Genomic DNA, 13,613 nt, shown 5'->3' with positions numbered 1-13,613 from the left:
TCAGACTCAGTGCATTCAGACACATTTTAAAGTTTTACATGTAAAACAGTGTAATCCACTAATTTTAATAGTCAAGATCACCATAAAAGTAAAAAATCCTCTACTTAACCAGAACAGAAGCATTACCATATTTATAACCAATTAATAGAATTTAAATTATGCTTTTTCTTGGTGGATAGCCATTTATATATGGTGAATATGCTTGAAACGAGGAAGGATTAATGAGTAAAGAACAGCGAGATGAAAAGTTTAAATAGGCTGCTTGTGTGCCTAGCATCTTTGATCTGTAGCTATGTGAAACCTACACTTTGACCCTTCATGACAGGCTTCATTTATTCCTGCAGGGTTCATCAGATTCTTTACACACCAAGGCCATCAGCACTTATCTGTAGTATTTGGAATAACACTTTAGTGTGAAGAATATGCACAACCTCACTGAGGTACTGTAGTATCAGTAGATGTATCAAGATGACATTCAGTGTCAAAGTACCAAAATTTAACTACAGCTTTTTGGTGAGTTTCTGACTAGTGATGCCAGGATTTAGCAAACTACTACTATAATTACCAATTCGGATTAATGCTCATGCCTGCTCATGGAGATCTACAGTACTCCTCTCAGTTCAGGACTGGAACTGACTTAGTGATTACTGATTTACAGGTCAGGTTTGATCCATTAAGAAAACGTTGCAGACAGGAAACCAAGTACCAAGGGAGCTAATAAAAATATTTAGGTCATTATTCATGATATGGCCAAACGTAGTTGCACAAATCTGCAATGGTAAATATGTATACTTTAATTTGGAGTTTGTCCCTCTTTTGTAGCTATAACAGATGATAACAATAATCATTCTGTAGAGCATTTATGAAGTCAGGCACTGATGTTGCATGAGAAGGCCTGGTTTCTCAATTCTAGTTCACGTCAAAGGTGTTTGATGAGGTTGAGGTGCGGGCCAGTCAAGCTCTTTCACACTCAACTCATCAAACCATGTCTTTATAGTCCTTGCTTTGTACACTGGGGCATATTGAAATAGAAAAGGGCCTTCGCCAAACTATCGCCACAAAGTTGGAAGCATAGCTTCGTCCAAGACGTCTTGGTATGCTGAAGCATTAAGATTTATTAATAATTAGGGGATTGATTGAGACACCTGAATTCAATAATTAAGAGGTTTAACCAAATACTTTTGTCCATATAGTGTATATTTATTAATAATGTCTCAAAGTTCATCAAATTCAAATAAATGTAGCAATATAATATAATAAAAATAGTTGACACGTGGTGCAGTCTTCAGCGTTTATCTTCCTTATGTAGGACGCCTGTGTAGGATACAGGAAGTGGTTTGGGAATGTGAAGGAGACCACGTGACCGTGCTAAGGTGCGCGCTGAGGTGGGCGTTACTCTAACCTGCAGGAGCTCAAGGCCCTCGGAGCTCTCTCTCTCTCTCTCCCTCACACACACACACACACACACCACAGCGCTGAACTACAGTAGAGCAGGCTTATTGGGAGCATACTGTCTTATTGTTATTATTGTAATTGATAATATAAATATATTTTTTGCATGGCTTCCCCGCTGAGAGCGGGCTTCCACCGGATGGAGGTCCAGAAAACCTCATGGGAAATCCCGGACCGATACACAACATTGAATCCGGTCGGCTCTGGGGCATATGGGACAGTATGGTAAGTGTGAGCGAATTTAAAATCTAGTTTATATTACTGCATCATACACAGGATATAAATATAAACCTATAGCAAACTGTGATTATGTTGATTCCTGCATGCTATACGCAATACTATAGCCTTAGGCTACGGTTAGTGACACGCTTAGAGTAAGGGTTTCCTTTTTTCTTTATCCCCCTTTTTCTATTGTTTTTTCTTTCTTTGGAAAAATAAACACGCTTGGATGTTGTGTCGCATACCAGAGGAGCAACAAGTTTCAGCAGGTAGCCATGGGGGCTGCAGTGACGTCACCAGTTGACGTCCCATTGCTTGATGAGCATCATCAGTTTATTAAATAAACACATTTGATTTTACATTCCCTTAAAGATGTTATACATGTTGTTATATACTTCCGTTAACTTCACAAATACAGAACACATGTAACACTGAAGTTACAGGTGTGACATAAGGGCATCTCCTAATTTTTTTTTACAGTTTTTTTCCTCTTATAATTAGAAAGCTAGCTTTGTTTTGTAACACGAATGGTAACATAAACCTGTGTTATTTTGTGTAGCTATGGATCCTTGCACAGTCGAGCTGGTTGCTAAAAAGTATCTGCCATCAGCTCACATACATTTTCTCTCTATACATCCCCCACTCAGACGATCCCTTAGATGCCAGTAAAACAATGATTCTAACTACGTATTGTCCTTGTCATGTATGTGTATCTAGCTCTGCTATTGACCAGAAAACGAAGGAGAAGGTGGCCATTAAAAAGCTTTACAGACCATTCCAGTCTCTGATCCACGCCAAGCGGTCCTACAGAGAGCTCCGACTGTTGCGTCACATTCAACATGACAACGTAAGTCACAAGTTCTTACTAATCTCACAACAAAGCTTGTTAATACTTTAGTAAACATGTTATTACCTGAAATGTATACTGTAAATAAAATTTATATGAATTATAAATAAGAGTGTTAATTCTAGAAGGGTTTGTTCAATAACACAAGCAGAATTAAGATAATAAGGCAAGCTTAAGGCAATAAGGTAAGCAGATTTGCCTTATTGTAATCAGAAATGCCTAAGCTTATAAAAAATGTAAATTGCTAAGTTAGCTTTAAATAAACAAATACAATGCGTGTTAAGAGCATGAATAAGTTATAGTAAGTGGTTCTTACCAAAACATGTATCAGTTCCTTGCTTAATCATTGCTTAATAAAGCGTAATTTTGCCAAACATGTTTGGTGTTTGGTAAACAGTCTAGTTGTTCCAGTGTCTTTGTGCCTAGAATTAGTCTCAAGGACTACACATGCAGTGTATACTAAGTACCTCCGTTTGGTTACCATTCCTAAAATAGAATTTTACATACAATCCATCAAAACCGTGGTATTATTGGTTACTCTGATGATAATTACGGGAAATATTGTAGGTTTCTTTCAGAGGTCTGCGACTTATAATAATTAAGTTATCTGGAGTTTTTATAAGAATGTAAACTGAATACTTTCTGGATACAGGTTGCAGTCATTTTCCTGCATCATTAATCCCTTAAAACTGACTATTTTATTGAATATTAATAATTATTACTTCTGTTAACAGCACATCTATTACTTTCATGGTAATTACTGAATACTCTGAATAATCAACCAGGATTAATGGGTAATTTTTTTTTTTTAAACACTCATTTTTATTAATGTATGTATTATTGATTGTTCAAAAAGGTGATCTGCCTTCTGGATGTTTTCACGCCTGACTCCTCACTGGATAAATTCCAGACTTTGTAAGTACAGTAGCAAGATAAGCAGATCTCATACCTGAGCAGAAATTCTCTACTTGTCATGGCAAGTAAAATAGCTGAAAAGTGTGTGTTTGTGGCATGTTGGGGATTTAGGGGTGGAGGTAGAGGTATACATTTCTGTGCAGGTTCTGTGCTGCTTTCAGGTAAAATTCTAGTTCTTCTTCTCGGTGCTAGTTCTTCTGCGTCTTCTTCTAATATATGAGTTCTAGTTTCTGATTGTATATTTTGGGGAGTGTGTGTTGTCACTAATGTCTAGGTGAAATTTTGATAGTGTGTTCTGGCAACCCTGGTGAGCACTGAGTTTTTCACCCAATAATGAAATAAAATGCAACACCGCTGCAATAAATCTTTATTTTGCACCATAATGGTTAAACCTGATGTGTGGGAAGACATCTGTATGGAAATGAACCGTTTTACCATAGAAAACCTTGTGTATCAGGGAAAAGTAATTTGCCAAAATAAGTAAAAGTCAAAAAAATGATGTTTAGCACATTGTACTGTATAAACAGTATATACGACTTGCACACTTATAAGCACGTTTAAAAAAATGTTCATCTGTTGAATTTTGGAATTAACTAAAATTTTTACGGGTTACTGTGAAGTGCACAGAATAAGACTGAGAAATTGCATTTATTAAGTACATTTCAAATGCACATTCATAAGCGCATATTAAGAAATGGACAGTTCTATCTGTTAAATTTTAAGATTTACTAATTATTTTTTCAAGGTATTTTTTTTATGATATAAGGGCATTTTACATTTTAAATTTAAAGAAACATATCTTCAATTTCCATGGGGCGATTGCAATCAAACAAAGCCTAGAGTATATGTTACTTTTTACCTATAGAACAGATAAGATAAAAATATGTATTGATGTGTGTGTGTGTGTGTGTGTGTGTGTTTTCTCAGCTACTTGGTAATGCCTTTTGTGGCTCAGGACCTTGGCCACATAATGAAGAGGCGAAGGCTCACTGACAAAGTCATCGTCTATTTATTCTACCAGTTATTTAGAGGGCTGAAGGTATTCAGCTACTTTTTCTATCTTTTTGATATTCCAGTGTTCACTATAGCAAAGCAAACAACAAAATATTGTGGTCTTTGTTTGTTTTTAAAGTTAATAGTAACCAAATTTTTTGTCTTTAGTATATTCACTCTGCTGGAATCATTCATCGGGTATGAAGACACCTCACATCCTAAAATTAATTATTACAATGCTTGAAAATCAAAATTTTCTTGAATTCATATATTTTTTTATTAATCGATTCAAGTTTATATACATTTATATAACAGTATAGTTTTGTGTTTTGTGTTAAAGAATACTGTTGTGATATTATTAAAGTGGATTTATATCACAGCTCTATGGAGTTCTCAAATCTAATTGTTCAGATTTATTTTCAGTTACAGCACAGTTGGGCTGGCTGTAACTCCAAATATAATTTAGAGCTTTAGAATAATGTAATATAACTTGTCTTTGTTAATTTTCCAATAATATCATTCCCTGTTGTGTTTTATGCTTTTTTGTCAAGTTCTTAATTTATAATATACTTTATTAGGATCTGAAGCCAAGCAATCTTGCTGTTGATGAAAACTGTGAGCTAAAGGTAAATTAGGCATTTTTAGAATGTTAACTTGTAGGATGCATTTTTGGTTAAATAAAATGCCTCCTGAGCTGACGATTTCTTTTTCTGTTTCTCCCAAACACTTATCCTGACACACGACCACAGATATTGGACTTTGGATTGGCGAGACATGCAGAGATGGAGATGACTGGATATGTTGTAACTCGGTGGTACAGAGCTCCTGAAGTCATTTTCAACTGGATGCATTATACTCAGACAGGTGACTTTTGGTTCCTTTATAGTATCAGTCAAAAAATCTTAACACAACACAAGACCAAAACTTAAAGTAAAAGTTACATTTAGAGTCACCAGCCTAAAAAAATCATCAATTTACAGCACCTCAGATTAGAACTGTTATGAATGCTTTTTACAGTATAAGTATCAGACACATGTTAATATCAACTGTTCGAAGAAGATTATGGCATATGTTTGGATGCCTTCAGCATTATTTTACTATGTATAAGAAATAAAAAATAGGAATGACCGTGGAATAGAAGGTTTGTCCAAACGTTTGACTGGTAGTGTAGTTGTTGTCTGATCATCAAAAATATATTAGTATAGGCAAACCATGTGTGGAGTTCCAGGAAGTTTTGGCTTTATTCTGTCTCAGAGTAAGTAATATTGTTATCTTTGATATGATACCGTCATAATCTTTATCGAAATGTTGCCTGATGTAGTAACATAATACTGTACAAGCTAGAAGCTTGAAGTCTGTACACTCAACTGTGATCAGCATCCCAAGTGACCTGAATTCTGTTTTGTGTGCAGTTGACATATGGTCTGCTGGTTGCATTCTGGCTGAGATGATCACCGGTGAAGTGCTTTTCCCAGGAAATGATAGTATCCTTTTTTTATTTTTTTACATTTGCATCTCAGTGGACAACCTTGTATTTTTAATTTTTTATTGGAGACACTTCAACATACTTTAAAAACATTTGAAAACAAAATATTTAACCAAACATTGTAAAAATGTTTTTATTTAGAATACTTTATCATAAAAAGCTAAAAAAAAATTACTAAAAAGGTTTACAGACTCCAAAAAGACAAATAACAAGAATTGTAGTGAACGGAATAGAACAGATTGAATTATTCCGTGACTCTCCATCCAGTTGGTAATATGAACACAGAATAGTGAAGTAAAGAGATGAAGATGACGATTGTGTTTAACTGCTTTATCTCAGGTATTGGGACAGAATGTAATAATTATTGCCTAATTGGTTTACTAACTTCTAGTGTAAATTAATTAAAGTGGTTTCTTAATAATGTTGTAAGTGGCTAGGCATCTTTGTAAAACGCCTTTTCTAGATTCATTACACATAGAGTGTTTTTTTAATTATTATTATTTTGATGATTACTTTTTCCCCCGAAAACTCCAGTATCTTAAAAATGCTTTCTGGAATATTTTTCCAAGAAAATAATAATAAAACAGGATTATAGACAATATAGACATGTTTAACTTCTGAAAAGTATGTTCAGTTATGCACTTAATAATTGATTGGGCTGCTTAAACTCAAATTTAGCTGTGTGGCATGACATGGAGGTAATCAGCATGTGCTACTGCTGAGGCATTATTGAGGAACAGGTTGCTTTGATAGCATCATTTTCCCCTTTACAATGCTCCTCTATGGGGTGCCCTATGGGGTTTAGGTCAGGCAAGTTGGCTAACCAATGAATCACAATAATTTTGTGGTCAGCAAACCAGTTTGGCACAGTTTTGGCACTGTGGGAAGTTCTGTTAAAAAAAGAATAATAGAAAAAAAATTAAATTTTTTTAAAAAAAAAATAGATACTGTAACAGGGCTAAAATCTTGTGGATTTTGGACTTTGTAAGTCACAGGGACTAACACCAGCAGATGGCACACCAAAACATCACCACGTGTGGAAACTTTATACTCGAACTTTAAACAAATTGGATTCTATGCCTCTCCACTCTTCCTTCAGGCTTCTGGGACCTGATAACCTTCTGTGGCTTAACCTCCTTGTGGTGGGTCTCTCGATGATTATCTTTTGGAGAACTGTCAAATTATAATCGTGTTTGCGTGTATTGAACTAGACCATGAGATACATGGTATTCACAGCCAGGCCCATAAATTCCTATGACTTTTGAAACAAAGACAAGTTTTTTTGTTGGCATTTGGCCTCTGTATGCCACCACACTGAATTTAAAATAAAACACTCAAGACTTTCAGTTTTAATTCAAGGATTTTGGCAAAATGTGGCATTAACGATTCAGGAATTACAGCCATTTTTCAACATGCACACACACACACACACACACACACACACACACACACACACACACACACACACACACACACACACACACACACATCAGGGGCGCATAAATCCATCATTAAGCAGATAAAAGCCCTTAAGGTAGTTCTTAGTGTTACATTTAAATTTGGTAACTGTTTACTTTAACACTCTCGATACATAAACTTATCAGAGAGATTACAAAACATCAGGACAACAGTTTGGAAAATTCTTAAAATAGCACAAAATGTTATGGCCTAAGCATGGTATGGCCTAAACTGCCAATGGAACTGAATCACTGGTGTTAATTGATGATCTGACTGCTGATAAAAGTAGCAGGATGAATTCTGAAATGTATAGTGCTGTACTCTGTGACAAAAGACAGACAAATGCTGAAGGGCACTTCTTACTGCAGATGGATAATGACTCGAAAGAAATAGTGAAAGCTACCACCACACTACACTGCTTTTTACTGATCAAGTCAGGCACCATATAATATTTTGAGATACTGGATATTTGATTTTCATGAGATGTTAGGCTATATAAATCATTCAAATTCAAACAAAAAAAGCTTAAAATATTTTAATGTAAATGTAAAAAATCTAAAATGCATTTTTTAAATATAATTTTTTTAAAATGCATTTTCAAAAATAAAATTAATAAGAAAATTCTTACATATAATATTATACATTTTTGAGATATTTACTGCATCATTATGCAAATATTATATTTCCATCGGATTAGATTACGAGCTTGCGATTCACGTAAGCCAAAGATGATGAATCTCTTTTCCCCTAAGTTGCCCCTATTTTAAACCCTGTCTACAGGTTCCTTAATCCTATTACCTAGGTATGGACCAGCTAAACATGATCCTCCATCTGACGGGAACACCACACTCATCACTGGTGCAGAAGATGCAGAGCAAAGATGTAGGAATCCATTATGGTTAATTCAATTGCCAGTAATGTTTTTAAAGATTATTTCATTTTAAAGTTTGATTTCATGATATTAAAGCTGTACTGTAATCCACTATGTTTTCAAAAAAAAGGAGAAAAAATTAAAGTTGACCATGTGCTTACAGGCAAGGTCATACGTACAGTCTCTCCCAGTCCAGAAAAAAAAGGTTCTCAGAGATGTCTTCCCATCCATGGATTTAAAAGGTCTGTATGTTCCTCTGTTGGGATAAAGGACAGATTTTTAAGAAAACAGAGATTAATTTGTGGTGATGTTAGTTATTCAGCCATTGTTGCTGTTATCACAGTTCTTGTACACTAGATGGTGTCCAACGAAATGAAGTAAAGGTCCCTGCTACATGGTTTACCTCTGTTTGGATATTATGGCATTAATTTATTATTGAATGGTAAAAAAACAACAACTTCTTGTCTAAGAAGTTTGTGAGTAAAGTAGTAAGATTCCTTTAACTAACATTTTCTGCAGTAATTAAAATGGACAGACAATAAATATCATAAATCAAAATTAATGTTAACAAAAACACATGTATATTAGTTATTTTTTATGTTAAACAGAGTAGTGTGCCACTTTTACTCGTTGATAGTTACTTACATTGACTATATAAATAAATAAATAAAATTGTTACTTGTTCAGTACATCACATGATGTATTAATTCATTTATAAATAATTCATTAATTATTTTAAAATAATTCAATAAGTCATGAAATAATCTTAATGGAAAGTGTAACCATGTACTAAATGGTGTGTGTATAAAACAAGCTCTTTTGGCAATCCATAGTTGTAATGTAACTTTTTATATGTCAAGCTCTTGATCTGCTTGAGAAGACTCTTATGTTGGACCCTGAAGCCAGATTGACAGCTAAAGACGGACTGTCTCATTCCTATCTCTCTGAGTTTCACGACCCAGAAAATGAACCTGAGTCCCCTCCTTATGATGACTCATTTGAAAGTCTGGAGCTGGCTGTGAGCGAGTGGAAGAGTAAGGACACATATACAGTACACGCACGCTCACACATGCATGCACAGACTGCAGCAAGTATTTATTTGCTCCATACGTTATATCTGAATTATAACACATATAATACCTATATATAATATTAAATCTGTTATATAGACTAATTCTGGTGTGTGTCCTCTTTTGTCTTACAGGTCTTATACACATGGAAATAATGACATTTGACCCTGAAAATCCGAGACAAACTGCAATGTAACACCTTATCGGATCTGTGAAAATTTTGCTGTAAAAGTTACTAATGGTTAAGCTACACGTTATGCAACACAACAGCAGCAATGGGATGTGAGTTTATTTAATACACCGTCTAGAGGGCGATATTTGACTTCTGTTTCCATCTGTGTGATAGCTGTAATATTGTGTTACATAAATATCTTTCTTCATCTGAGCTTTTTTTTCTTTCATTTTTTTGGTAGTAAAACTATTTCAGAAAAAATAAACCCCTGCATATTCATTGGAGAAAATATTGCAGAATTCAGAAAACTGTTGGACCTAATTATGTTTTTGTAAGCTGACTGTAAGCCCACTTAGAGGCTACAGCTTGTCTTTCCCCTGCACAGTTGGCATAAATCCTGCTCAAGCCCTTTATTGTTGTCAACCCAATAGTCACATTAAGATGTTTAAAAGTGGCAGCAAAACAGCATGTATAACGTTATCACTAAGGTCATATAAGTGTCAATTATTAAGCCATCTTTATCACTATTTGGTAAGGCTTTTGTACAGTATGTATGTAAATGGTTTTATTAAAAAGTGTAAAAATGGTCAAATTCAATAAAAAACAAGGTCTAAAGTGGTCTTTTAATCTAAAGCTGTCATTAAACAACACCAAATAATACTGTACTCAGGTCAGACAATAATACTGTTTGAACACAAACGGTGTAGATACTGTAAACGGTGTAGATACTGCTTTTCTTTATTGATTTATTTAATCTTTATTTTCTTTATCAGACACTCGAAACTAAATAATGACACAGAAAGAAATGGATCATTAATGTAAATTAAAATAACATCAGAGAAAAAGTGGAACCATAGTGCAACAATAACGGTTTAACGTCGGCATGTTGATTGCAGTGGAACAATATATAAGGAAACATTCGGTATAATATATGTAATTTAATTTATTCCAATGTGTATGCTGATGTTTCTGTATTTTTGTTAAACATTAATATTTTATTAGTCAGTACTAGTCTGGCATTTCTAGTTTCCAGTGAGGCAACAAAGTTGCTTTTTGATCCTTCAGGCGCTGAACAGAAGGGAGGATCAATGTCGTTCTACACTTTTTGTTGCTGTGCGGCATTTTGCGATCATCCCTAAATCATTCGTTGCGCCGTAGAGAATAATGGTGTTTATGCTTTTAAACATGTATAATTAAAGGCAGATGTAGCTTAAAGACAATGTAGAGAGGAAATATATCTGGGTATCTTATTTGCGGGTTTATTTACGCAGCTATTGAATTCAGAGATGCGAATATCAAACTAACTTTACCGCCGTCACAAACAGGTGTTATGCGCTAAAATGCCCCCCTTTTTTTAATTATATATATATATATATATATATATATATATATTTTTCCCCCTATACAACCTTTTTTTTATATATTGCTTACTTTATAGTTAAATTCATTTGTTATAATTTGTCATTTGTAAACCATAAACCTATGTATTTAGGTGGGCAATCCGTGGCCTAGATCGGGGGCATTTTAGACCATAACACAGTAGCATACTGTATGTAGTGAGCATAATAACATCAATGGATACATTTATTACATGGACCACAAATAAGCAGGTGATTCAGCACTATCAGCCTAATCAACCAAAAATCCAGCCGAAAGGAAAACATGATGAAGCCTATGTTGAGCTTGGATTTATGGTGGGGATGGGGGCAGAGGAAAGACCTCTGTGTGTTTTGTGTCTTAAACCGCTGGCAGCAGACAGCATGAGACAAAGTAGGAAGACACTTATCGACAACACACCCCAGTCACGTTAATAAGCCACTTAACTTCTTTGAAAGAAAGCTCTAGATAAGTGACAAAGTAAGCCTGTTATAACAATTGCACGTGCATTTTATCTGTTCTGAGCTTGGTGTTATTTGATCTTACTGGTTTAGAAATAGATTTTTTAATAAATAGTACACTTGGCCGTTTTCGTTATAATTTTGTTGACAAGTGGGGCTTGAAAATTTGCCCACCACCTTAAGTGGGGAATGACAGAAAATGTTTGAGAACCACTGCTGTAAAGAAATAGGGAGTTATACCATATTATTTTAAAATAATTTTTACTAAAATAATTAATTTCATTATTTTTATTTTTTTACATGGATTAGTTTGTTTGAGGGACTGGGTGAATGATCTGATGTGACCCCACAGGGCCTATTAAAATACAGTTGTAGTATTATGTCAGAATTCTAAATGTGTTTTCGGGGGTATTTTATTGCATTCTCAATAAGAAAAAGTACTGTCTGTAGTCCAGTAAGATGCAGAAATTTGCTGCCGGATGAGAATTGCAGATAAATGGCTTGGCCTTACTGTACTGTACAAAATGGTCTTTTTACATTTATTTCATTTTAAGTTCAAGTTCAAGTAGGCCTTTTTGTCACTTGTCACTATTGTCCACCATATACAGTTAGTACACAGTGAAACGAAACAACGTTCCTCCAGGACCAAGGTGCTACATGCAACATAAATTTACAACATAAATTAACAGAAGAGCTAAAACTAGCTAACCAAGAGGCCTAGTTAGCTGGCTAGCGGAGACAAGACAGATTGACTTAAATTTTAACAACATAAATTAACAACATAAACTAAAAAAAACTAACTAGCTAACCCAGAGAGATAGACTACTTTTTTTTTATAGACAACATAAAGTGCACGTGCAAATGTGCAAACAAGAGCAACAAAGTGACGGTGTGACAAACACAACATAACATAATACTTTGTGGTGTTGAGGTGATGGGTTGAAATTATTTTAAAGAATAACAAATTATTATTGTTCAGCAAAACTAAAGCACTAAAAGTGTTGGCCGTGACACCCTAGTGGGCTGCAAGACGCCATTTATAACAAATAAATTAAAAAATCAATTTTTGTGATTAGGTTTATTTCCCATAAATTATTTCTGATTAAGTATGTATATTTAAAAATGTACCCAAAGCTAATAAAACAAAGCCATGGGATTTAAGCAACATGATATTCTTCTCATTTATCTTAGCCTAACGTGTTGATCTGAACTGTGATCAGAGTAAAGTTTTTGGTCGGCCGCATTTTTCACATTGGGCTCCAACCTTGTTAAGTTTGGGAATGGCTGCTCTAGGCTTTGATCCATTGCCCTGAGCAACTCTTTAAGGTTTTAGGGTGCCCTGAGAACTCCTTTGAATAGCGCTTAGCTGTTTTTGATCTTTTTGCAGAACAACTATTTTATGCAAAGTAGATAGCTAAAGGGAGTTTATTGTAATATTATCATCATCACTTGTCGACCTTGCAGACGGCACTACACGTGATATGACTTTTTGATCTTACATTTGCAGTTACAGTTATTTCTTTTTGACAAATGCTGTTATCCAAAACACCTTTTTATAAAAATAATTACTAAAAAAGTCATTTTCAATAGCATTTTTAAAAATATCTTCACACATCCCTCTGGACAAACACAGTTTGCACTAAATGCACTATAGTGATCAAAACCCTGTGAACACATCTCAAAATAAACTCTTTGCTATAACACTTTTTGCTGGTCTACATAGCATAACCAGTACGAAAATGGATTGATCTGTCCAGTGCAAACTATGTATACTGTATATAACCCTATAACAACATAAACAAGAAGTGCATTTAAGTCAATAAGTACTGTATTGAGACAATATTTAAGTCATTTATATAATGTGCTTGCAGAGAGCTTGCATTCACTTCAATATTTACACATGTAATGATGATTTGACTTTGTATGTAAATATAAACATAAATTATGTACTGATAATCATCTTTCATTTTCCAAGGTCACATGGTTCATCAGGTGGCCTCACATTTCCAGGGTCATATGCATTCATTCATTACATGGATGTTCATTGCATATTTGCTTAGGTTTCCTTTCGCCACCCAAAAACATGATAGTACTGTAGGTGCATTGGCTAAGATAACTTGCCACGAAATATGAACGTATGAATGGATTGTTTGTTCCATCTTGGCTGTATTCTCACCTTAAGTCCAGTATAGGTTTAACCAGGATACAGGAACATGTTAATATTTTATTTGTATTTATTATATAACTTGTATAAGTGGCACTCCTAATAAAACAAAATAAACATGGAAATAA

At 34.5% G+C, this 13,613-nt stretch overlaps 1 protein-coding gene across 1 annotated transcript; it reads left to right on the top strand.

Moving 5' to 3' along the window:
• The first annotated feature begins 1,451 nt into the window (after positions 1-1,451).
• Positions 1,452-10,128, top strand: zgc:171775 (STKc_p38 domain-containing protein). Its single transcript, XM_053482447.1, has 12 exons — positions 1,452-1,677; positions 2,389-2,518; positions 3,375-3,433; positions 4,361-4,472; positions 4,595-4,624; positions 5,005-5,052; positions 5,176-5,290; positions 5,839-5,910; positions 8,173-8,252; positions 8,405-8,483; positions 9,102-9,275; positions 9,446-10,128. Exons 1-12 carry the CDS (start codon positions 1,559-1,561, stop codon positions 9,505-9,507), a joined length of 1,080 nt encoding a protein of 359 aa, XP_053338422.1. The 5' UTR covers positions 1,452-1,558; the 3' UTR covers positions 9,508-10,128.
• Positions 10,129-13,613: the final 3,485 nt, after the last annotated feature.

This window comes from Clarias gariepinus, chromosome 22 (genome assembly GCF_024256425.1).
Source record: "Clarias gariepinus isolate MV-2021 ecotype Netherlands chromosome 22, CGAR_prim_01v2, whole genome shotgun sequence".
NCBI lineage: Eukaryota > Metazoa > Chordata > Actinopteri > Siluriformes > Clariidae > Clarias > Clarias gariepinus.
Note: the sequence above shows the minus strand (reverse complement) of the source record. Positions and strands in the feature narration are given on the sequence as shown.